The sequence below is a fragment of the Myodes glareolus genome, chromosome 27 (assembly GCF_982192425.1).
Source record: "Myodes glareolus chromosome 27, mMyoGla1.1, whole genome shotgun sequence".
NCBI classification, from domain to species: Eukaryota; Metazoa; Chordata; class Mammalia; order Rodentia; family Cricetidae; genus Myodes; species Myodes glareolus.
Genome location: NC_142052.1, coordinates 41,848,991 through 41,875,695, shown reverse-complemented (window position 1 = coordinate 41,875,695; position 26,705 = coordinate 41,848,991). Strand labels below are relative to the sequence as shown.

General features: G+C 46.1%; 1 protein-coding gene across 5 annotated transcripts in view; it reads left to right on the top strand.

The window, feature by feature from the left end:
* Satb2 (SATB homeobox 2) overlaps window positions 1-26,705 on the top strand; it is a 171,280-nt gene that overhangs the window by 105,612 nt on the left and 38,963 nt on the right. For all 5 annotated transcript variants that reach the window (XM_085684235.2, XM_085684232.2, XM_087902398.1 and 2 more), the window contains 2 exons: window positions 12,044-12,256; window positions 16,518-16,673. In XM_085684235.2, coding sequence (XP_085540361.1) covers window positions 12,044-12,256; window positions 16,518-16,673 — 369 coding nt within the window. The remainder of the gene's footprint in view (window positions 1-12,043; window positions 12,257-16,517; window positions 16,674-26,705) is intronic.

Here is a 26,705-nt window from a genome sequence, read left to right as displayed (position 1 = left end):
TGTTGTTATAATACTACAGTCTGTTCTCACTGTTGTCCTCCTCTGCTGCCTTCCTCTGTCCCTTGCCCACTCCCACCCCTACGGGCTTTTAATACACTTTAATTCTGCTACATAAGCCTTTCGGAGTTACTTATACATCTGTCTGGTAACACCTTGCTTTGTTCCTAGTTTGGGAACTAAGTAACCTTGGTAGTTTTCTTTTACCCTCTTGTGTTATTATTTGTACATTTTTCTTCTCGTTCACCAGCAAAACGTATGTCCTGTTAGCTAAGAGTATCCAAGTTGAGTTCATCTTCTGCACAAGGGATGTTGCATATTTATGTATGACGTATTTATGTCACTATTTATGTATTTATGTATGACGCATTTATAGCATTAGTACCAGGACGTGGACTCTCCAGCATGGCATGACGCTGCTAGGGTTCTGAATGCAGGGCATGCAGTAGCGTCACACCTGTGCAAGTCTTTTGGAAGACACAGTTAGTCCTGCTTGGCGTGCTATTTCATAGCCAAAGGGACCGCAGGAGAACCCCGAGCTGGCAGCCATTAACTGTTTGCTTACCTGCCCGCTTTAAGCACCTTCTCTTGTGGCCTCTGTAGGACGGCAGAGGTAGGCAAACGCCCTTGCTTTGATTGTGTTTCCCCACACCCAGGCCTGTACTTCTGGTGCGGTTCTTCATTCGAAGGCATGCCTTCAGGCTGCTCAGTGTTGGCACAGAGATGGGAAAGCTCAGCCACTGTGTGGCAGGAACCACAGTGGCAGCCCACTGCCTCCCTCCTTGTGAAGGTGATCTCTCTGGCTCTCCAGAGCTCTCTGTATAATCAGCTCCAACATGGCTTGAGTTTTGTTTTCTCTCGCTGTCCCCCACCACTCTCCCTTGGAGGCATTTTATCCCTAAAACTCTTGGGCCAGAATCTTTGTCTTGGGGTCATGATCCATGCCCTTTGGTCTTGCCATGCAAGCGGAGGCTCGAGTAGAGCACAGCATCAGAATGGTGCCCGTGCACCCCACAAAGCAACCACCATGTGCCAGACGTGGCTGGCATGACCGTGTCCGCGCTTGGGTGTTCGAAGACATCATCGTTGTTATTTGAAAGGCGAAGCCTGGTAGGTCCTCCACTCGCTGAATGGAGAATAGCATCATTGAGACTGACTCCGGGATATTGAGCCAGGCGTTGGAGAGTGGGGGGTTGGGGTTAGGAATGAGAGACCATGAATATGAGCAGGAATGAGATCCCAGAGAGAAATGGGATTTGAAACCTTAGGAGTTAGTCCGACCGCTGTTGTCCGGGATGGGAAGTAGCCTCCTGAGTCTGAGCTGGGACACACATCAAGTAGCCTTGTCCCTTGGCCCTGCTGCTCTCTGGGGCTCAGTCACAGGCACAGCCGGTACCTGTGGAACAGTCGTTTCTGTCCAGGTTTGGGTTCTGCGCACGTGTCTTCTCCTACGTCAGGAACCTGAGTTCATCCTAGGTTGGCACCTTTTTCTCTCATTAGGTCTGTAGACATGAGGTAGGGTCACTTGGTGATCTGCTGCATTTGTGTCTTCGCCTATTTAAATGTGGGATTGTGAATCCTAATTATAAGCATTCTGTTTTCTTGATTAAAGTATAGACTTGAAAACATGGATCAGAGGCGAATGTAGGATAAAAGGCTTATAGCAATGTTTTAAGACTTAATATTACTGGTGTCCACTGACTTGTAAGAAGTGATGTCTCATTAAATATGTACAGTGACTTTTACTTAATAGGTAAGCTATTCTCTAATTTATTTAGAAAATCCAATGACCTATATATTCGTATGTTCAAAAATCCCCATTTCCTAACATGGCTTCTCCTCTGAGACCTTCCTTCCGTCTGAGCAGATCTGTTAAATGAAGTAGAGGAAGCTTTGCTCCAAACTAGGGTAAATTCAGTGGAACGGCTGTGTGCCACACGTGACTGGAGCAGGAGAATGCCAGAAAAGGGGAACGGGGGTGACCCTCTCATCCTTCTCCCCTCTTCCCTTCCCACTGGCGCAGAGTGCAGGGACACTACATACAGGGCGAGCAATAAGGCGTTTGCATCTCTTGGGAGTGAGACTTTGCTCAGGTTTGTTGCTCATGCAGCCGTGTCCATTTCTTTCTCCTCGAGCAGAGAGGGCGAGGTAAGGCTTGCTGAGCTGAACCTTGGGCGCACATTTCTGGTAAAAGACCGGATATGTGATAGCAGTGTGCTCTGTCAGAAGAGGGGGTGTCTGATTCGGTGTCCTGCAATTCAGTTCAGTGAAAATACACAGGTATTTATCAGAGAGGCATCACTGGCCAAGCGGTGTATGTGCCCTGGTCTTATCTGATAGAGAACAGGACCCCCACAATCCTGAATCTGTGGGGACTCATTTTATTAACCTGCCCTTATTTTACTACATTTAATCTATCTATCTATCTATCTATCTATCTATCTATCTATCTATCTATCTATCTATCTATCTATCTATCATCTCTATGAAGACTTTGCAGGAAAAGAAAATCCACTGTTTACTCTGCAAAGCTACATCATTTGAAGGAACTTAAGACCAGGGTCATAAATACAATTTATGAAGTCACTCAGCAACTGGAGAGTGTTTTCAGCAGATTGGAAAATGAGATTGAATGATGTATCAGAAAATTTGGCAGGAAGGCCAGCTGCTGAACATGCAAACGCCATTGTATGGAATGGTGTGGATTTTGATTGAAGCTTTGTTTACACATTGTTTGGAATATCTGCATGCCCCAAACTGTTAAGGTTACATTTCTAAGAACTTGCTAAATATCAGGATTTGAGGCAGCAGAGTTGGAATGAGACAGGAGATGGCTAAAGGAAACCCTTAGATTCTCGGGAGTCTAAGTATGAGTCACTTCGGGAGGAGACAATAATTGCCTTTTAATTTCATTGTTTCATTTACGAATATTGTTAGTCAGAGATGGGCGTAATTTAATTATGCATTACAGTTTTATATTTGTATAAAACTTTACCTCCAAGATAGTCATGTTCATTGTCAGCGGACATAGTGTCAGCCAAGATTATTTCTCGGTATCTTGTTGAGATCTGAGCTCTTTGCAAGTCAAGGACCACAATGTAAATGTAGGGTCTTGACTCCATGGTCCAGTGAACTGGTTATAAAATAACAAGGGCCCATGTGAGAGACAGGAAGTCCACTTTTGAAAGGTGGGCTGTAAATGTCAAATGTTGCAGCTCAGGCATGAACCCGTTATTGAGTTTTGGAGTAAGTAATATGGCCTCTTTTGATGTCAGAACATTAAATTAATAAAGTAGGGGGAGGTGGTCTTGCTTACCTCATAAAATAGGTCTTTCATTTCAAAATCACTGGCTTGAATTCTCAGATTGAAAGATTGCAATAATATTAATGTGTCCCAAGATAGCAGTGTCTTGGAGTTATTGGATGGTGGGGGGTGGGGGCTCTCTAGATAGCTATCTTCCTTTAACACCTTCTGTACATATAAAGGGTATTGTCAATTAGCGCTTCTTAGGCAACCTCATCCAAAAGGCCTGGATTGGTCAGCTCAAGGATTAAACTTGTACAGGCTCTGAGCTTGCTTTGTCTGTGCCTTCCGTAAAAGGGAGGTCGACTTGGTAAATAGGAAACTACACAACTCAACCTCCATCTCGAATCCACCTGAGACAGAACATATAGGTAACAGAAGAGGGGAAGGTTTGGTTTTTCTCCCCATCTTTCACAAAACAGAGAATCAGGGCAAGCCAACATGGTGGCTATTCCTCCTAGCCTTGACCAGTGGCCTCACAAGTTAGTCACTGGATTCATTATAGACAATTCAGATTTTTTTTTTAATGGCTAGGAAATAGAACATTTCATTTTTGGTGATAACTTTGTAAGTCAGTTTTCACCCTTGTCAACCGAGGACTGGACCTCGCCTTCCACAGACAGAGAATCTTCATCTTTGGTATTTGTCTTTCTACTGTGTGCGTCCGTTGTAGTCCTTCTACTGTGTGCATCCGTTGTTGTCTTTCTGCTGTGTGCTTCCGTTGTAGTCTCCCATCAACCTTTAAAGTCATCGATCAGATTTTACAGGTTTGCAAAGATTTCGCTGAGGCAATGGAAGCGCCAGTTTTAGTTCTCATTACTTGCGGATTGCATCACTGTTCTGTTAACAAGCATTAAAACAGTATGTTCAAGGGAATCTTCCTTCCTTGGCTGTTGATTGAAATGAGGACCAGTTGGCTAGGGGTTGCATGCGTGTTTGTTCGGATAAAGCGCACGAACTCTCCGAACCCAGACATGCTGTAGCATGAATATAACTGTATCCATTTGAAATCAGTTGGAGATGTCCAAGCAATTTCAATCTCTTTAGCCATTCCCATGCCCATCTGGAGCACTTGGTAAATCATGGCTGAGAGACACATGGGTGTGTATACATCATGCTTGTCCACAGCTCTATGGATTGCTAAAGCCAAGTCTTCATGAAAAAGAAAAAAAGATCCTTATAAAATCTTATTCATTCTGCAACTGAACCACTTTGGTATTTATAGATTTCCAGTTCTTCATAAAGGTTGGTTCTGATCTATGAAATCAGCCTTATGATCCACTACTGTGACCCAAGATTACATAATGACAGCACTTAAGAATTATTTTAAATTACTTCCATGTTTCTGAGGAAAAGAAAGTTACGGGCCAGGCGGTGGTGGCGCACGCCTTTAATCCTAGCATCAGGTACCATGGTCAAGTCTTGTTGAATGCACTGGGAAGGTTTCTCATGACACAAGTATTTAATTTATAAACTGCGGGCTGAAGGTGGATGATGTACTTATAAGTGGAGTTTACGTGTCGGAAAATCTCATTTTCTGTGATTGTTCTCGGTAGGTTGAATAAAATGATCTTGAGTGTCTCGTGAGTTATCCTTGAAATACGTGGCTGGCTCGGGCCTGCTGTAGACTCTCCTCCCAAGATGAGACTCTCCCAGAACTGTCATGGATGAGTGTTTTCTTAAAGGTCACGGCCAAGCACAGAATATATAGACTCAGCCCCCATGACCTTCTATGATGGGAGAAAGATAGTTTTTATAGTGGCCAGTGTGAAAAATGGTGGTTGGTATGGATGTGAGACCAAATTAGTCCTGCTCACCTCAGTCCTAAGGAGGCCTAGCCTCTGAGTCCCTTGAGTGTCACGTCTCTGGCCTGTTAACTTTTAACTGTCAACTTTTGTAAACGCATCTTTTATTTGCAGAGTACATTAATTCCCTTTCGGTGTTCAGTTCCGTCTAACCCGTCCTACAAAATATGACATTCATAGGCTGTCTCTCTTTCAATAAGGAGGTATTGTAATAAAAGAGAGATGTTATTAAACTAATGCAATAACGACACTTTCTTTGAGGATTTAGCCCATCATTTTTAATAATAAAAATCAGATTGCCGTTGTTGTGCCCAGTCTGCATTCTATTCAAATCAGACTAAGTACTCTGGCTTCCTGGCTTAGCAGAGCCCTGGGAGTTGGGGGCGGGGTGAACATTTTCAGCATTTACACAAATGAATTTCAGCAGCCAGAATCACGGTACAGTTGTCAATGATGGGAAGCCTGTTCTATTGGCAAACAGGGAGCTATGCCTGGGGAGGGTCTAGAAGAAAACAGGACGATGAAACAACTTCTCAGGGTAGGTCATCTTTTCAATGGTGGATGCTAGGACGATCCACTGGCCTGCCGCTGGCTCCAGTGTTCTCTCTAACTCCTAGGGAATCTCTGACACGTTATGAGTTTGCTACATGGGATCATACTAGAAGCCGGACTTTACCTGACTTCTTAGGGTACCAGTGATAACTGGTTGTATAATAACAGCAATAACAACAGTCATAATAATATTCTTTTGTTACCTGACCCATCAGAACTGTGTGACAGTTAAGGTTGATTAAAGAAATAGTGGACTATAAGCAACATAGAGCGGCCCTTCCCTCCCTCTCTGCGTTCAAGGGGAGGGGTCATAAGCAGGTCATCTTCCAGGGCAAGTGGACGAGTGGCCCAAGTCCCTGGCAGAGCCTCCTCTGGAAAATGGGAGTGAGCCTACGGATTTCTGAAATCTCACTATTGGTCATGACATCTTTTAAGGACTGTGCCCTTGTGTGCACATGTTTCCAGACTCGCCGTGATGTCTTCTTGAGTCGTACGTTCTCAAAGGCGATGTCCCCTGGTATCTGAAAAGGCCTGTCATTAGATGCGTTGTGGAATTGACTCTCCTTCCTCGGTCTAGCTTCAGTCTGTGAATGACTAAAGCATGCTATGGTCTCTGACGATGTCAGTCTGCATGTTCCTAAAACGCGGGGACTATAGGATTTCTCGCGGGTGCACAGCTCAGCAGCACACGTGAAGGGCAGATGTCACGGCCTCATAGCTGCCCCTTATCACCTAGGAGCCCAGAGCTTTCAGACTCTCTGCTATGTGGTCAGCGAGTTGCTTTTGAGATTGTTACCTCTGTCTGTTGCAATAACATAGTGAACACGCGGTGAACACCGCAACTTGGCTTTTTTTTTTTTTTTTTTTTTTTTTTTTTTGGTCTCCCGTTTCAACGGTCCCGAGCAGCCATGTATGTAATTCATAGACATGGAAATGGCCTCCAGCTAGTTTGACTCTTAGAGAAAACACCAGGCTTCGGCCCCTCCGCTTCCCCCTCCTACACACCTGGTGTATATCACTTTAAAAAATAAATTATGCCTCATTAAATTACAATTAAGTGGCATCACGATCATTTGTTTTTCTGGAAGGAAGATGTTTTGCATATTGAAAGCCTAATTTGTTGCAGGTGACAGAGAGGGCTGAACAGATTATCTAATATCGCTTCATTTGGGGGCGTTGTCTGTTGCGTGCGTGGTGTGCGCCTACGCCGGTGCCTCCAGATCTCACCGATGTGCGCGGTTGTCATCTTCACGGCCGGTCGAGGGTCTCCTGCCACTTGTTCCTGTCGCTTTGTTCCCCACTCGAGAGAGCAGACTCCCCTTGGTTGTCTGGAGAAAGCCTGGTCTTGTTTTTTTTTTTTTTTATTTTTTCAGATGGGTTTTCGCAGACCTTCCCCTCCCTGGCTGTACCATTATGGTTCCCCGCAGGTGCTACCTCCCTTTGAAGCTTCAGCTAGATCCAATTTCACCCCCTCCAGCCCCACAGCTGATTTTGAACCAAGATGGTGCTTGCTGTGTTTTGAATTTATGACGTTTGTCCTCGCCCACCCTTTCCCTTTCCTCTCCACTCTTCTCTCCTGTGTCTTCCTCTTCTCTTTCCTTTCCTTTCCTCTCCCCTGCTCCCTTCCCCTTCTCTCCCTTCCCCATCTTTCTTTCTGTCTGCCTTTCTTCTGTGTTCTTACTTAGGACGGGCTCTCCCTGCTGGGACCACTGGTGTGCAAGCCTGCACCAGCACACCCAGCCAGTGCCTTTTACGGTGTGCGGTGTGCTCCCCTAACCCCTTCCTGCCACTGTGCAGAAAACTCTTTGCAAGCAGGTTTTTTCTCTGTTTGTTCTTTTTTTTTTTTTTCCTCCCCATGGGCTTTTCACCAAGTCATCACTGAGAAAGGATTTAGTGGAGCTGCTGTTCTTTGGGACAGGCACACTGGGTTCGGGAGTTCCCTAGACAGCCGAGGGGAGATATCTGGCTTACGGTTTCCTATGACCAAGGTAGCCTAACTCTAGGAAGGTGCCAAAACCTTGCAAATCACACGTAAGGCTGATCTGTTCAGATCCAGCCCCAGCCTGTTGTGACTTTAAAAATCAACAGGAGGGAGAGAGGGCGACTACAGATGTCAGGTGACAGGGGCTAGGCCAGCAGGATGCCTGAATCCTCCCACAGCCAGCCCCGACCTGCCCTATGGGGGTCCTAAAACCTAGTCCTTGCAGATGTGTGCTATGTCACAGGGTTGAAGGCCGACCTGAGATGTTCTGCCACCTGTCCCCGGCAAGGTGACAAGGCTAGTGTAGAAGCTTGACCGCGTCACTCGTGATAATGTTTGCCACGCCCTCCTGAGTATCAGCCTTGTGCCTGCACACATGAGCAAACGCTGTATCAGTTGGTGAGGTGTTGAAACAGAGTCAGCGGCAGAACGTATACTTCATTCTAGGTGCTACTGAGAAATGCTGTTTTACCACAGGCAACGTAAGACCACGAATTTCTTATACTTTAAAAAAAATCACCTCAGCTTCTTCCCTTTATCTTTGACGACAGCCTGTATTACCAGGCGAGCCAGACTGCATGATATAATTGTTGCTTTGTACGTTGAATTGTTTTCATTTTAGTGAGCTCCTTCCCAGACCTGTCTATGCTCCTGGAGCTGACGATGGCCTGAAAGGCTTGTAAGCTCCACCTTTGATGAGCCAGGGCAAACCCCCTCCGAGACACTCTTTGCCTAGACTTCTTTATTCTGGTGACTTAGAACCCAAGAACTCATGTGACAGGCATGGGTACTTTGCGTCGACCTGTGCCTGTGCCCTGGCAGGCAACATGTTTTTTTTTTATGTTTTTGTCGTGTGTAAAGTAGGCTAATACCACTGAGGAAACTGTTTCTCCATGGAGAAGGTTCTGTTGCCCACAATGAGGCAAACACTTAATGGCCATTTTACTCAACAGCGGCAGTATGTTTTAATATGATTACTGATATGAAACTTTAATAAGCAATATCCTGGTTAATTTATTAATTTCCTTCCACGACCTTCCTATTGATAGGAGTGCATCTTTTTTTTTTCACCCCTTCCAGAGCCCAGGTGTCACACCACATTTTCTATACCTTGAGCTGCATGATGGCGATGTCCACCTGACACCTCCAGTTTGGCTGCTGGATAATTAAAATGCCAGATGACATAGTCGCAGAGGCCTTAGAAATATTGATGTGAGATAAATTATTAATTTATGTTCCATTCAAGATAGAGTCAATATAATAAACATTTATTCATCTTGATAATTAGCGGGCGGTGGGGTGGCTTTGTGTGGATGTGGGAGTTAGGCTGTAGATTTTGTGTGTGTGTGTGTGTAGATTTTTTGTGTGTGTATGTGTGTATGTGTGTGTATATGTGTGTGTGTATGTTTGTGTGTCTGTGAAGATTTTAAGCTAAATGAATTCATTTCACACGTATGCCTACAGAATTTAGACAACGCTTTTTAAAACCTTAGCTTATAGTAGTTAAAGGTGAGCACATAACCAGTGTACAACGTCAGAACCAAACATCAAAGGTCTTGTGTGCTCCAGTTAGTCACATTTATCGAGAATGTCCTGCGTGAAAAGAATGTCCTTTGGGACCACTGCCACGCTGGTGAGAGTTGGAGCAATGCTGTAACTTGCTGGTGGCCACACAGGAAGGGAAGGTGGCCCTGGCCAAGCCTGTGTCTTTGAGACTGTGTCTGCACTCAGGTGAATGACTCAGTAGAAGCCTGTATGCCACCATGCACTTAAGATCCAAATGCTGCCCACCTTTGACTCCATTAGGGATGCTGAGCAGCGGCCCTCCTCCAGGGTGCTCTGTTTGTACTTCCCGAGAGATGGGTGAATTTGTCTAACGTGTGGCAGATGCAAAAGAAGGATCCTGCGCAAGAAACCCACAAAAAACACTCCATACTTTTTAATGACTTTTTTTTTAGTTGTTGGGGGACCTACAAACATAGTTTTTGGTTATGGCGCTCTAGAACAGGGTTTTTGATATCACTTTCAAATGTAAGAAGCCTTCGCTGTGGTACACTGTGTGACTCATGAAAATAGCTTCATGGAGGAAGAATAAGTCAAACTCTGCCTTTGAGTTATTTTGAATTATAATCATAGCGAGTATCTCCATGATGACCCTAAAGCACTTTCATTATAATACTGAAGGTAGGTTGGAGAGAGAGAGAGAGAGAGAGAGAGAGAGAGAGAGAGAGAGGAGAATGGGGGAGGACGGGCGCGGGGCAGGTGGGAGAAAACCAACCCATTCCTTCTGTGCGTGACTCATCATGAAGGAGAGATCAGAAGATATCAATCTGAGTGTCGTATCGACTTTGGAAACTGGAGGCAATTTAAAAATCCACTTCCTTTTCTCATATTAATTTAGAGATTCTTTTAAAACAGAAAAATCTTTGAAGCAAATCCATTATGAATATATTTCAGGTTGCTCATTTAAAATGGGAAGTAGGGCAACCCGAGGCACAACCGACTCTTGGTTCCAGAAAGGGAATGGATTCCTGGGCTGCGTCACGCTTTCCTGGAAGACACGCACCTCACTCCTCTTCTCGAGGCAGGCCATGAGCTCCAGATTCCCTTCCCATCATTGTAGCTGCCGGGCATTTTTACACTCACCACCTACCTGCTCTCTCCTGGAGCACATATGTGTATGCCCACATACCAAGTCGTACACATTCGCGTGGTGTGGCGTATGTTACCCTTATTTACATGCTGACCTCCAACAGACGACATTATGTGCTGTGTGTGCTGTGTCCACGTGTACTTCTTCCAAGTGTAAGGATTCCTTTAACCAAAGTAAGGGTGACCTCCAAGTCCAGGGCTAGCGTAGGTTCCTCGTGGTATAGTTGTTTAATGTGGGTCAAAAATTGTTAGGTTTATTTGTGTGTGTGTGTGTGTGTGTGTGTGCGCATGCATGTGCACATGTGTGTGCATGTGTGTGTGCATGCATGTGCACATGTGTGTGCATGTGTGTGTGCACATGTGGGGTCCAGAGGATAGCTTGTAGTTCTCTCCTCCTATCATGTAAGCCCCAGGAATTGAACCGAGATCATCAGGCATCTTGCCAGCCCTTATGTGCTCTTTCGAATTCTGAGTATGCTTCCTTGAAATGTTGGTAACCACGTGATATGCCTTCCTATAAGTGACATTTGCCACACTACATTACAATACACGGGTTTATATGAAAATGCCCGCTGTACCCTGCCGATTTCTGACCAGCCAGAGAATATTTCTTCCCCACCCATCCACCGCTGTTCTGTATGTGAGCTGTGTCTCTTGCATCTGTATCGATTTCCCTCAGAGCAAACATCATTGGCACCTGCAGGGCTTCGCTGCAGTTCATAGAAGTGACGCTTCATGACTTGGGGTTGCCCCGTCTGTTCAAAGCTACAGGATTAATGTCTTAGCTCTTCCCGGGGGGAGCAGTCTTAAACCCTGGTCTCATAGCGCCCCGTGAAAGGATGTCAGCTGAGAATATGTAGTGATATCCCTGTGAGTTAATCCACAAGTGTATGGCTCTCCCTTGTCTCTCGCTGTCCTCTTAGGCCATGCTGTGTTACTAGAGTATCGGCAAAATCCTTGGCAATTGCGTCCACAGAAACACGGCACTTGGAGCTCCCCAATTTGGTTGAGTCGCACATTGAGAAAGTGCCGGAGCCTATCCACACTGCGTTTAGAGCGTGTTCAGGTCCCTAGCTAACGTGACTGCATTTTCATCACTTAAACTGTAAGATTAGAGCTTCCCCAAGAAGCTACCTCACAGAAGTCTGGGGTGTCTCATGTTACCTGCGCAAGTGTAACTATTGTGTGCAAAATTATCAGAGCTGACAGATTACAGCCATTTGCTTTCTATTTTTCTATTTTCCTTTTTCTGTTTTTTTCCCCTTGCCATAGGAAACATCTCTATTGAAACCAGTGGCCAGTCATACATAAATTCAGCCAAACTTTTATTTTTTTTAAATCGATGTAAATCTCCCATGCTGTTTAAATGTCGGAACTAAATTTACCAAACTTGGCAGATTTGTGAAGCCAAGCAGGACTGCCAAGAGTTCCCAGTTTCAAGCAGAGAGAGTTCTTACAGCTCCTGAAATACTTGCAGGAGGCACCTGGCGCTAATTGCAGCCCCACATTTCCTCCGGAGCGCCTACCTTTGCTAGCTGGAGGCGCCTCATGCGGGATTATCGCGGCGCTGATGAGATGGCAGAATAGAAGGTCCTAAATAAGGCACAGCCCCGGAAGGGGAGCACATTCCCACAGATCCCTTCCGAGCCTGAAGGAATTAGGCCTGTTCCCAGACGGTGGGGTGGGAGACGGGAACCACACCCGTAAACCTGCAGACGTGACTTTGCCTGTTTCTCTCCTCGGCTCTACCAGGGTTTACTGTCAGAGATTCTGCGTAAGGAGGAAGACCCCAGGACTGCCTCTCAGTCTCTGCTTGTAAACCTGAGGGCCATGCAGAACTTCCTCAACCTGCCCGAAGTGGAGCGCGATCGCATTTACCAGGATGAGAGGGAACGGAGCATGAACCCCAATGTGAGCATGGTCTCCTCCGCCTCTAGCAGCCCCAGCTCCTCCCGAACCCCACAGGTGAGCCGCCTGCCCCACGCGTCACTTACAAACCTCTTGTGCCATGGATACTCTGTTTTCCCCTGAAAACCAAGAGACATGACTCAAGGGATTCTTAATCCAAGGAACGGGTCAAAGGGTATGGCCTGTAGCCCTGTCATGTGGTAATCCCATACTGTGGTATGTTATTCCTTCCCCTTTGGGGATGTCCCACTCTTCCCATGAGCAGGGAAGGGGCCTAGGCAAGAGTAGTGGGGTGACCTACTACCCACTTTGCAGTTTCGGAAGAAAGGGATGGGGGTGGGGTGGAAGCTGTGTTTGTATAGCAACACAGAAACCCTGTCTCGAAAAACCAACAAACAAACCAACAAAAAACAAAAAAAAAACAAGCACTTTATTTTCCTTAAATTGCTTGGTTAGTGCAATGGGGAGGACAAAGTTTTGTGGGCAAGAAACAGCAGTTCAAACGCCGCTATAAGCAGTCCAGCAAAACAAAGCGGAGGGCCGGGGAGATGGGGCAGCAGTTAAGGTCGACTCCAGCTCCAGGGGAATCCAACACTTCTGGCCTCCTTGGCACCTACACTCCTGTACACACACACCTCCCCTCAGTAAAAAGAAATAAGAACCCCCCCCCCCCAATTTGGCTTTTCGAGACAGGCTTTCTATGTGTCTGTGTGCAGCTTTGGGGCCTGTCCTGGCACTTGATCCGTAGACCAGGCTGGCCTCGATGTCAAAGATCCGCCTGCCTCAGCTTCCCAAGTGCTAGGATTAAAGGTGTGCGCCACCAACGCCTTGCTAAAATAAGAACTTTTTAGAGACAGTGGAAAAGCTGGGTGGGGGGATGGGTCCTGGCAATCGGAGGCCTCGGTTTGCCCCTCTTGGTTGGATTTGGGAATGTCTGGCCTTCCTGTGTGCTCACTTCTAAAGTGTTCAGAACATGAGGTAGACAGGGCACATTTCCAAGTCAGATGTAAGTCACTCATTTCTCAGTTACTTCCGGTTTCCCCTCAACTTTCCCTACTTGGTTGACTTACGGTCAAACCATTCCATTCTCTGGGTTGTATAGATTCCGACGGTTCTCAAAGCCTACAGTTAATTGGTAGATACCTCTGTGTGCAAAACGGAAAAGTGAGTGCATCAAAATAGAAAGTGGCTTTGCTTAGATACTATAGTTTTGTTCTTACTTGTTGGTTTTCGGAGAAGTTCCAAGAAGCTGATGAAATGCAGAACCAGAACTGTATTCTGGTGGGAATATTAGACCCTTCGCAGGTATATCATCATTCCCCCATGTACCTGACTCTATATTTTTGCATCCTGCAGTAGATTTGTGACTACAGGTCCCGCCCCCTCATGCCCTGCTGAATTGCATTACTGATACTTCAGGTTTTAGTAAATCATGAGCCATACTTACTCTTAAATTCTGACCGCTTACTTTGGACATGTGCAATCAAGCCTTTTAATTTATTTTTCTTTCAATATCAGTGAGTAAATAGTGAACGATTGTTAGGACCTTGCTAGTTTGCACTAATATCGCTTGCCACTGTTAAGGGCTGTGCAGCCATACTTCCTGCTCCACGTCCCTCCAGCCAGGCCGTTCTCCTGGAACAAGGCCACCAGTACTTGTTGGAAAGCCACACAGGTCAGTTGGCTTTGCTGTCAGTGTCTTTGCAATATTTTTCTAACGAGATTGTATCTTCGGCAGTCTTCCAGAGACCTGATCACTTCCAGAACCTGGCCAGCTTACTATGGCTTCCCAAGTCAGACAACATTTTCTTTGTTTGAATCAGGATCAGAATTTGAAAGTTCCTCGATAAAGGTTTCCTTAGGGATAAGTACAGGAAGTTGAACATTTAATTTTTACAGCTTTTTTGATTTCCGAAAGTACATATGACATATGCTTTTGAGGAGTATAATCCTAGGACCATGATTGTACCTTCATTGCCATTTTATTCTATATTTGTGACTGGAGATTGGGAAAGAGAAAGTTGTCTGAATCTTTCAAACATTTCATGCATACCTATGTCCCTATGTGTTTGAAATTCTTTCTGGCCTATCTCAGCAGTAAAGGTGCCTTGTACAAACAGTGACGCAGAAAACCACACATGGCGATACCTGCCTGTAATCTCAGCGAGGTCATCAGTGACGTAACAAGTCCAAGGCTCTGTAGAGCGTTTGCTTGAGAATGGAAGAGAGTAGGGACCGGACAGCCCTTATTTGGAGCCAGCAACTTCGTACACAAAGGCAACTTTGCACAAACTATTTTCCAGACTCCTTCAACGCTTTATTATCAGTTTAACAACACACCGGAGACATTTCAGATTCGAAATTAAACCTCCAGTATCTTCTCACACTTCTTCAGTGGCCAGTGTTCTTCGGTGTCCTTGGTCACAAAGCGACACAGGAAGAGAGTGGCCGTCATTCGCACCCAGCTTCTGCACAGCGCACAGCGAGGGCTGTGAGCGGTCTGTACCAGTTCCGCCACCACTGTTTTGTGGTGATGTTCTTCTTGTGTGACCGGTGAGAAAGCGGGTTCAGATGGGCTAAATGACTGCTAGAACTGAGTTCCATGGTTGAGGGTAGAGTCAGCATTCGAACTGTATATTGTTATCCTGATGCCGGACTCCACTGGCCACAGACTGCGGTCACCACTTTGTCCTAGCCCTTAGTGTTCACGTGACAATGTAAGCAGCCAGGTTAGCAGAGGTAATGCAAACAGTTGATAAATCTAATACTGTTCACTTAACGACGAGAGCATGGCCTGTCTGCTAGAGATGTTGCGAAGAAGAAAGTTCTTGAAGAAACTCAAAGACTGAGTTGTTACGGGAAGCGGATACCTGCCCTGTGTGGAAACAGAGCAACAGAGTTGCACCAAGTCTCTGGTGCTGTATTGCATGGACTCAGGGTGCCTTCCCTTACTGTTCCAGGACTGTTAGACCAAGTTAAGACCTCTGCCCTTTCAGCTCTGATACCTCACTCACTGGATTTTTACAAGAGTTGGCGTGAGAAAAGACATCACCGGTCTTCCTAGAGGGCTTGGCCCACAGAAGCCCGGAAATCACACACTGTGACTTGGAAGTAACGAGCAGAGAAGATGTGGTGGGGAGGGAAGATGGGAGGAAGACGGAGGAAAGAAAGGAAGATGGCCAATGCCGCTGTGCTCTCTCGGGGAGCCAAACCTCTGTGGGAACTCAGAGCAACAAGTCCAGGCCCCGGACAATCCTTGCACGGGACGGCTGTATCCCGACTGCAGGCTGTCTTCTACCAGACCTGCACAGTGCCAGCCGAGGGGAGGGCAGCAGCGGAGGGAAAAACGTGATCATTCTTGCGGCATTGTAGGGTGGGTGAGGGCAAAGTAAAACCCGAACTTCGACCCACTTAGTCAGCAGTGCCATGCACACAAGGATGGACTGTCAGCGTTAAGAAACCTGCTTGGGTCTTCCCGGTAGGCAGCCCGAGGATCTGACCAAGCAAGCGATGCCTCCCTGGCAGTCTTCCGGACCAAGCTGCCTGGGATGTTTTAGGGTATTCCTACCCCAGGAAGCCCAACACCTTCCGCGTTGCCCTTCATTTGTCTCTGAGGCTAATGGGAAATCATTGGATTAAAACGAGCGTGGCAGAGCGCATAAAAACCACAATATGAGTTTAAGGGAAATGAAAACTGGGGACGGAAGGCATCCGAAGCCCGGTGTTATGAAATGAAATTCTGTTTCATTTCCAGTGATTTCCTAGGTGAAATCAGGTGACTGTCTGGGTAGAATAATGCCGGTAATGATGAGAACCGCACATGCTCAAATAACATACATGAAGCCTTAATAAAGAACGAGAGGTACTCGCGGGAGTGCATTAAATCGAGTAATAATTTATTATTTAGAGACCTCTACCCATTTACTCATTGTTTTTTTTCTTAAAGAGTTGATTCTTGCTATAAGGTGTACTTTTTTTTTTTTTTTTTTTTTTTTTACAAAGAGAAAGGTGAGCACGTTGTGTGCGCTTGCTTGCAGCTCAATGCCATGTTTGGGTGCCCGGGGCTGCCTTCCTACCTGCGAGGCTCCAGGATACTGTGAGGGGAGGCAAGCACTGACAGGCCTCTGTCTGTCCTATAGGAATGCATTGCAATTATTTCCAATCACAATTAACCTGATTAGAATAATGGACAGGAAGTGTCCCTCTGTAGCTAATGTGGTTTGGCATCAGCTGACTGAAGCCCTCTGATAATTTCTGCACAGATGGTTGCTCTGAATGCAGCACTTTTTAAATTACTATTTGCATGGTCTCTCGGTAGGCCAAAACGTCGACACCGACAGCAGACCTCCCTATTAAGGTGGACGGCGCCAGCGTCAACATCACAGCTGCTATTTATGATGAGATCCAACAAGAGATGAAAAGAGCCAAGGTGTCTCAAGCCCTGTTTGCCAAAGTGGCTGCGAACAAAAGTCAGGTGAGTGATTTTTTTTTTTAAAAAAGAGCAAAACAGAGGGTTGGGACTGCTCTCCTTCCCCTCCAATAAAAACACATCTGTTTTTATAATAATAATACCAGTAATAACCCCCGGGGAGCCCATCATTCTCTGCCTTCTGCCCCAGGGCTTTGCTGTAACTGCTCGGAGCAGATACAATGCCAGAACCTGGCTTCAGTCTCTTCAATAAATAACAATTTTATAATAAAAAAAATCAGGGTTGAAATATTTCCCCCTCATTCAAAGTCTGCTCCACTCATTGAAAAAAAAATGTTTTTTGCGAAGCAGATCTTTATTTATTTATTTTTTAATTTAAAGGCAATTTGGCCTGTGCATACCACTCCCTTCCTAGAGACCCCATTTAACCGGGACTCGTCACCTTCCTATTCCCACCAGGGCAAGGGCCGATTTTGCTCTAATCACTACTCTTGCCCAGCCCCAGAGACACCTGGCCATTGTCAGGTGTTTCGTTCGCGTGTGGAATACAGTTGTTTTTTCCAGGAGGAAGCAGATGTGGGGCTTCCAGAATAAAGTGCTAAAATCTTCCAGCAGGCAGACAGAGCTGCTTCCCCAGCGACAGCGTTCAGCAACAGGATGGAGGGGAGCGCAGGCCCAGGGGAGCAGCACACAGATGCTCGGCTTTGCCTCTGAGAGCAGCAACAGTTGACGTAGCCACCCCACTTTAGCTTGTTCGAGGTGGGGTCTGCTTGAGGGCCCCCTACTCTAGCCAGTAGATAAATAGTTCATGCAGGGTGCAGAAATGGAGGCTAGCTGCAGTGGAACTCTGAGAGCCCTTTGGTTTTGTTTTTTTTGAACTTGATTTCCACTGTGCTTTGCATGGCTGATGTTTTCGTTCCTACATATGCAAATGGTAAGATGGCCCTTACCTTCTCCCCAGCAGATCTGCTGTGTTCTGTAGCTCCTACTGTGTGCTGTAGTACTGAGTTCCTACCATGTGCTGTAGTACCGAGTTCCTACCATGTGCTATAGTACTAAGTTCCTACCACGTGCTATAGTATAGAGCCCCTACTGTGTGCTATAGTACTGAGTTCCTACCATGTGCTATAGTACTAAGCTCCTACTGTGTGCTTAGTACCGAGTTCCTACTGTGTGCTATAGTACCGAGTTCCTACTGTGTGCTATAATACGGAGTTCCTACTGTGTGCTATAGTACTGAGTTCCTACTGTGTGCTATAGTACCGAGTTCCTGCTGTGTGCTATAGTACTGAGTTCCTGCTGTGTGCTATAGTACCGAGTTCCTACTGTGTGCTACCTTACTGTTACTGGCTGTCACATTCCTATTAAGCAAGGAAAAGTTCAATAAAAATTGTTCCTAAAATGATAAATGTTATATTTAGACTGATTGTTTGCAGGTTAACCTTTTTTTTTTTTTGGACCTACAGTTTTTTCAGTAACTTACTTTCAGTGTTTAATAAGTGAGAGAATCCCGAAGGGGTTTGAAGAGGATTGAAGTGTTCACCTCCCTTTTGGCTTTCCAAATGACTCCGACTCCCTCCATCCACAAAGCTAGTGAACTGACTTTGCTAAGAGTCTGTCCAACCGTGGGATGAGCAGGCCCAGAAAGAGAGTCCGCTGGAGCTCCCTATACTGCCGAACACATAAAATCCCCTGTAGCACATGGCCCACTATAATGAGAGCTGCTTAAGTGAAGAAGCTGTTAAATGCTAGCACCACTTGGCAGAACTACGGTGCCTTTAACGGTTTTCCACTGGGTAATAAGGGACATATGTGCGCGTGCACCGTGGGTGTGAAAAGCTGCACAATCGATTTTGCAAACCCGACCCTTACTTGCGTCCTGGATGCAAATGTCGTACTTTCACCTGGTCCTTCTTTTAGAAATGGCTTTCGAGATAAACCAAAGACCAGAGTCCGGGAGCTTGGTTGGCGGGCCCACAGGTTCCTGTTGACCTAGGACTGTCCGTGGCTGTTGGAATCAGTGAGGCCTCCATCCAGCCTCCCCCAGTTAAGTCAGGGGCCTGATTGAAAGCCGAGTTTGTCAGCTGGCAGTTAGCAGTTTTGAGATCTCCCTGAGAATTCGGTAGTTCTGATTCCATAAACTCTGGAAAAGCAGTCCTGAGAGTTACATTCCAAAGGATAAAACTGAGCAGAAGTAGGGATGAGACTCTTGGATGTTCCTCCTTTCTCTTCAGAAGAACGGTCTCTTTCTGATTTTTGGACAGAGCACCGTACTTCAAATAGCTGACCAAATAAGTATTTCAGGCATGATATTTCTAAAATAACGAGACTGCCAAACAAGAAAGCTTCAAAGGCAGCTCAGCAGAAATAGATAATCTCCTGAGAAACGCCGGCATTCCCCCCACGGCAGACCCACCGATGGTGTGGTTCACGTATTTCATGCACGTTTACCATGTGAATATCACCGTCAGCCAGATATCCGCTCCCCACAATGCATGCATACCTCAGTATAGGTGGTGAGAAGAGAACAAACGATGCTTTCCTTCTCTCCTCCGTGACCTTCTCGACTTCTGGCATTTTTCCCTCTGAGGGATTGGGAGTTCTCAGGGAAACTGAGGAGGTAAATGGCCCTCTGGGACTCTCCACTCATATACAGGTCAAATGAGTGAAATCTTTGGTTAGGAACTCTTAAGAACCAGAGGCGTTTAGGTACAGGTGGCGATCCTCCCCTTCATTAGAAATTAACTTCTAAATCGAACTGAATCATCTAGTAGATCTCTTCACTCCATGGTGTCAATTGCTGAAATGAGTTATTAAGGATTGTAGTGAACACCGCCCTTTAGGTTGCGGAAGTAAAAGTTCAGGGGTGGCAGGTCAAGTTGCTCTTTGAAGGCTCGGGGGTGGGAGGCATTCGGGACGGAGTGGCAGGGTGACAAGCTGGCTGTGGAAATCTTACCTTGAGTGTTTCATCTGGGGTGAGTTGCCTCAGGTTGTGTCACGGCCAGGTGGACCCTCGTCAGGTCTCGTAAGCAGCTTCTTCTGACTCTCGCCCCTCTCTTCCCGGGGAGAAAAGTCAAAGCGCATAAAGGCAGGCAGAAAGCCTGACCCGTGCATGCATGCTTTACCTGGTCCTCTTCATTTCCAGCCGCGGGTCAGTTTAGTTGCTAGGATACAACAATGGCCAGTGAATGCTGCTGCCGAAACATGGTGAAGGGGTCCTTAGCGGGAGTCAAATGGATGTGGGACATTTTCTGTGTCCACAAGACCACAAGGCCGATGTGCAACAGGGGTACAAGTGGACCCAGGAGATCCTCTCCCTCCTCAGCGGCCTCCATCCCTCTCCATCCACCTCATCCTGGGGTTTGTGGAACTCTGACATCTGCTTCTTCCAGGAGCTTCTTATTAGCTGTCATCTCCGAAGTGAGATTCAGAGGAGAGAAATTAGTGGGCTGTCTCCTCCCGTGGTCCTCTAGTTGTCTGCTTAGTAGACTGTCGTTGGCCCCTACCCTGCTCTTTGCCATCTTAGCATGCTAGCTGGTAGAGGGCTGAGAATCATTTGAGGTTGGTGTCTTCTTGAGAGAAGTGTGATTCTCCATTTGTATAACCCAAACCTAAGTTTCCTAGTAAGCTTGGGTGAGGAGAAGGTTGGGACAGGTCTTATCTTAATTCCCGTTTCTCCTTTCCTCAATTAAACAAAGTGATGGACAAAAACGCTGGAGAGATGCCCTTGCTTTCTGTATCAGAGAAGCTGAGCAACAGTGTCCCGGCAATGATGGTGATAGAAAGATCAGTCCCACGGGCTGCTAGCACAGAGCAAGGGAGGTGACTGGAAACCCACAGGGACCCAGAGGATGTCACTGGTAGGATGTCCTGTCCACCCAGGTTTGCAGATGTCCAGGGGTCCTGGACACCCTAGGCCTGGGAGCTTCTGCAGCTATAACCAGAGGGAGGGTGGGAAGATCTTCTCCCTCATGCAAGAGCAGAGGAGCAGGCAGAATGGCGAGCCCTCCAAAGTCAGAGAGAGGAGAGGAGTTTAGTGTGTTCATGCTGCATGTGAGTGGGTTGTGGCATGTTCATGCTGCATGTGAGTGGGTTGTGGCATGTTCATGCTGTGTGTGTGTGTGGGTTGTAGCATGTTCATGCTGCATGTGAGCGGGTTGCAGCATGTTCGTGCTGCATGTGAGCAGGTTGCAGTGTGTTTGTGCTGCATGTGAGAGAGTCGCAGTGTGTTCATGCTGCATGTGAGTGGGTCACGTGTGTTCATGCTGCATGTGAGAGGGTCACAGTGTGTTCATGCTGCATGTTTGCAGGTTATAGTGTGTTCATGCTACATGTGAGCGGGTTCCTGTGTGTTCATGCTGCATGTGAGCAGGTTATAGTGTGTTCATGCTGCACGTGTGCGGGTTCCCGTGTATTCATGCTGCATGTGAGCGGGTCACGTGTGTTCATGCTGCATGTGAGAAGGTCACAGTCTGTTCATGCTGCATGTGAGCGGTTATAGTGTGTTCATGCTTCATATGCACTAGAATTAAATAGATCCTCTATATAGATCTTTACGCCTCATTACTACATTTCAACTACATTACTACATCATTCATTTCGAAAAGAATACATGTTTTGAGTTTTCAACTAACAACTCAACAAACTGTAGTTTGGTTTTCCCATTTCTCGTTCCCACACCACCACCAATGTGAGCTGATTTTTCCATATGGCGTGATAGTCCAATTTCTTTCTTTTAGATATGGAAGTCTAGTTTTCTCAGACTGTTTTCTAGTGGTTGATGGGTTGGATGATTAAGAGGGTTTCAGTACAGAGCTAGTCTTGAACTATGGTCCTCAGTGCACTAAGCTGCCAGCAGCTGTATCCTCGCTTGTGTCTTCCGCCCTCCTAGTTAAAGATCAGTTGTGCAGGCTTGGGTCACTTCCCGGCCCTCTGTTCGCTTCCCCCGCCCATGTGTTTGCATGCACACCAACACTCTTCAGCTTTGACGACTATAGGTTTGTAACAAGTGTTTATTCACTGATTGAAGGTGCTGGAGGGCAACCCCAGGGCCCTGTGTGACAGGCAGGTACTTCATCACCGATATACATACATATATATATATATATATATATATATATATATATATATATATATCTTGGCTTGTAATTCAGGAAGTATGATGCCTCTGGCTCTTTGGGGACTTTTATAGTTCCTTATGAATTTTAGAATTTCTTTCTCTGTCTCTGTAAAGGATGTAATTGATGTCTGTTTGTTTGTTTGTTTGTTTCCTGGTGCCAGAGACACATCGAGCTCTCATGCATGCCAAAGGGGTGCTCTGCCACTGAGCCACATAGAATCAGCCACTGGAGTTTTGATAGGGATCATATTTATTGATGGAATTTATCAGATGGGATGTCTTCATTACTTTGAGTAGTGCAGGTATTAGGAAACTATGTTATAATTCATCTAACAAAGGCAACATTTGCAAGTGAGAAAGTAAATTTATAAAGTATAAGATGTTTCCCTTAGTTTCATTAGTGTAGTTTCTTAGCCTTCATTGCGTATGTTGCATGTGATCAAACTGTTGCCATTTTGTATACATTTAAGAGAAATGATTGGATCTTATTTTATGGTACCATTATGGGGATAGCTAGGAAACACGGGCCAGAGGGTGCTATGCCCGTGATAAGTTGACTCATCTGTCTCAGGCTCCTCCTTCTGTTGGGCTGCGTACACTCAGCAGAAGCAGGTTAAAGCGGTGAGGGTATTTTTGCCTGCATCCTAGGGTCTTTGAGACGGCCCATCCCAGAGCGGGTTCCACACCACTTAGGCGCTCATGTCAGCAACGAAGACTGCAGGAGTGATGTGAAGCAAATTCGGCTTCCTGTTTACAGGCCCTTCTCTGAAACCTCAGCAGCCCAGTGGGAAAAGACATGAGATATGCCATGATTCTTCCAGAGAAGAATGTGGGTGCCTAGGCATGTTTCCAGCCATGTTGCTATGGAAACTTTTATTGTGTTATTTTTATAGGGTCAGGGCAAGGAGGAAGCAAACTAAGGACCTATGATGCACCATGTGAGGTAGTATATTCACCGGCGGTCATATACTCCTCTAACCCATGCATCTTTTGTTAGCTTGTCTCCGGGTAGTCCCTACCCTGATCTAGCACAAGTTTTACCCATCTTTTTTTTTCCCCTTGAAGTATCACCTTCCAGTCCTTTATACACATTTCTGCTTTCCTAAGGTCTGGAGGAAGTTTGCCTAGCAGAAAGTGAAATATAACAGGTCTGCCACAGTTTGGACCTAAAGTAAGGGACCAGAAGTCTTATGGCTATTTTCTGTTTGATATTGTAGTATGGCATACTTTGCTATTAATATATTTCTAGCTTGAATGGAGACGACAAGATTTCACATTGATCCTTTGCACATATATGAATGAATGACCTTTTCGGCTATGTGTGCCCATATATGCATGTGTGTGTAAACATTTACACACAACAGCAGAGTGACTCTCCACAGACTTGTGTAATTGAGCATATTCCTCCATATTTGTGGCAATAAAGGCAACACACTCTTATGTAATCCCCTCTTGATTTGAGCCCTGCACAGCGGAGGTGAAAGAATTGTTCTGAAACAAAATTTTCATTACTCTCAATTACAGACTCAATCTTTGTAAACACATCTGCAGGAAGGCGAGAGAGCCACTTTAGGCAGCCCAGAGAAAGCTGGAAATTGGTCCCTGGGAAAATTCAGGGTAGGACTTAGTATACAATTTTGGAAACCAGAAAAAGCAGCGGATAGATCGCTCGCACTTACCTGACGGAAGGTAAAACACAATTAACCTTGAACTGTAACCAAACGCTCCGTACATTTCTTCTTTTCGGGTTCAGATGACTTCCTCATCAGAGATTCAAAAGCCCTTGACAGGTCTTCCCTGTATCTAGCCTCTTATCTATTTCGGCTTTTCTTGATTAGGTTATCTTGAATCATTAGGGGGGTTATTTATTTTAATCGACACTTATTGGATTCATGAAAAGAGAATTCAGCGACGAGGAAACAAGAGCAGAATATTGCCTGGCTCATTTCACACTTCAGAAGAGTCTCAACCAGCTGAAGAGAAACCCTCTCATGGTGACAAAAGTTTGTTTGGGGACTGTCTGTGCTTCCCTTAGAAAGCGAACTGTCTGTGGTTAATAATATGAAATCTCCTCTGAAGACTCTCAGAAAACATTTCCTCTCGGTTACATATGCTGACATTTTCTGTATTGGAGATGTGGGTGGGGAAATGGCCTGTTGCGTTCCTGCAGCAAGACGCTTGAGTCATTCCGAGGAGCTGTTCATTTGCTCATTCTCCCATTCATTAGAGTTCCTAGAGGGGCGGAAGGGTGGGACTTCCCGTTTAGTGGCTGGGGTTCATCGGAAAGAAGGGTCGTCACCACGATGAGGCCCTGCCTTCAGGGTCACCCAGCCTCCCTCGCCAGGGGCAGCATTGGTTTCTATTGCGGGAGAACGGAGCAAGCCACGAGCTTGTGTTTAGTACCAGTTTGTATTTATTCAGAGATAATGTAGAAACTGGAAAATTTGGAGCTGTCGATGAGGCTCAGGGGGTAGGGGCACTGAGAACCCCAGGACCCACATAGTAGAAGGAGAAAACCAAGTCCCATGATTTATCAACCTCTGACCTTCACGCATGTATACACACACACACACACACACACACACACACACACACACACACACTAAAAAGTAATTAAGAAAAAATACCTGGGAAATAAGTCATAAGCCCAGATCCCAGGCTGGTCTAAGCCTTGCCACACATCTCCCTCTGCCTCCCTAATGCTGGAATATTGTTGCTGCTCTTGCAAAGAAGAGGAGGTAAGGAATGGTAAAGGTGAGAGTCCTGACCAGGTATCTTGATGTTGGGAAACTTTGCCGCTTCCTGCAGGACACAGGCATTTCAGTACCATGGACAGGACACACGGCTTTTACTCTGCTGGGTCGCCCGCCATTTCCCATATTTCTTCCACCCAAGGTTTAGAGATGACATTTCAATTCTTGCCTCATGAGTTGCGACTCAAGCTGGGCCTTATTAACGTTCTGTAAGTGACCTCTGTGGTCCCTTAAGCATTCTCAGCCTGTGGTGACTAACACCAGGAATAGGCATAGCTGTTCTCCACATGGGCGGTAATAGTAAGTCCGTCCAGGTGCATGCATACAGACCAAGCACTCAGAACTGTGGGAGCAGCTGGTTAAATGGTTGGTTTGGGGTTACCACCGTGTGCTATCCTTTTCAGAGTGAGAACTCCCAAGTGACGAAGGTTGGGCTTCACTGCAGGCCGTGCGTGTTTGGTTGAGGATCTCCTAGCATGGTCCCCAATGTGACTAACTCAATATGGTGCCTAGGCTAAATGGCCTTCTTGACTTTGCCATGTGTCACCTCACCCCCAAAGGACCCTTTGCTAAATAGAAAGAAAAAAAATGTTACAGGAAAGCAAAGAAGAATAAATTTCCTGACATAGCAGTTAAAAACACTTTCAGTTGCTCCCAGAGCCTATAGAGTCAAGATGGGATGTTTTCATATTAGAGATGTACAAATCGGCCCTGTTAGGGTTCGTGCCTGAAACTGGTGCCCTTCAACGAGAACTGACTTTGAGATGGTGAAATAGTCGCCGTGTGATAATTTCTATATAGCCCAGTAGTGCCATTTCAATCCAGTTAGCACCTGCACAACATCGGCCACGTGCAAGGAAGAGTATTCTGCTCCGAAGCACCTAGATCAAGACGCCTGGCCTTGTTCTTTGTCAGGAAGGGGCCAACCATTCCGATGAAGGTACAGCAGACACACCCACCCCTAATCACATAGCGCATAAGTCTGCTGAGCGCTTGGGGCTCAGGTTGGAGTGAGTAAAAAAATCCTCACGGGAGATTAGGTGAAGCCTTGTCTTGAGAGCCTTGAAGAACAATATCTCCAGGGATCAGAGATCTGGACGGGAAGCCTTACAGTCAGGAGGATAGCATGGCCAAGAATGGAGGTGGGAATTCGAATGTAACACCTGTCTCAGGGGACTGAACAATTCATTGTGCCTGGAGAGTTAGGTCACCAGGAGACCTGTTGAGGGACTGAGCAAACAGGAGCGACTCGGGGTTCTTATTATCGCCTCCTCCAGCCGTCTCAAACTGTGAGCCGCTGGCGTTTCCTTCCTGCGCCTCGTCAATACAGCTCTGCTTTCCAAAGGCAGACACTGATCTGTCCGTCTTCCAAAAGTACCCGGAGGGACATCTCTTCAAGTAGTACAGAATCCTACCACATTTACAGCGTGATCGGGATTGGCTTTGTGAATTTAGATGGGCGTGCGGCTCTCAGGGACGCGTGGATTGTAAGCAGATGATATTAGGGATACGAGCGTTGCCTCCTCTGCGGGGTTAGGGAAGGTGCTCAGGCTTGGTTTCTCTACAGAAGAAACTTTGTTTACGAAGCTGAAGAGAGGGCCGGAATATAATGTTAACGAGTACTATTTGCTTATGCTCTGAATGTTCCAGTCTTCGATCGGATGCCCCTTCTCTGGGTTCCAACTGTAATGAATTCTCTGGAGTCACATACATGGACTCCATGTCTATTTTCACTGTAAGTTAGTTCTAATGGTCTCTGCAATTTTTTAACTTCTCCTTTTGAACTCATTTTAGATATAGCAATTTTGAACTAATTGTATTGTGTTGCGTATCACCCCTGTCTGAATTTGATTTCCTTAATGTTGACACTGTACATCACTGTAGGGAAATTGTTGATAATAGTGCAGCTGAGAAAGCCAGGGAATCAGCAATTTCTGTATCAAAAACTTGGCTCTGTTGCCTTAGTTCTTCTACCAGTGCCTTCCTCTTGAATGCCCAGAGCTAATCGATGGTTTTGATTAGCCTGTGACTCCTCCTAGCTCCTTCCTCTGGTGGCCATGCCATCTCTGAAGGCTGCTGTTTGGTCATTGCCTCAAGCTCTCGGGGTCTGGATTTGTGGCTGCTTTGTCCTCATTGAGCTGAGATTATGACGTTGGGGGCAAAACTACCTTGCACATGACAGTCTTCCCTTTGTGATGCATCATA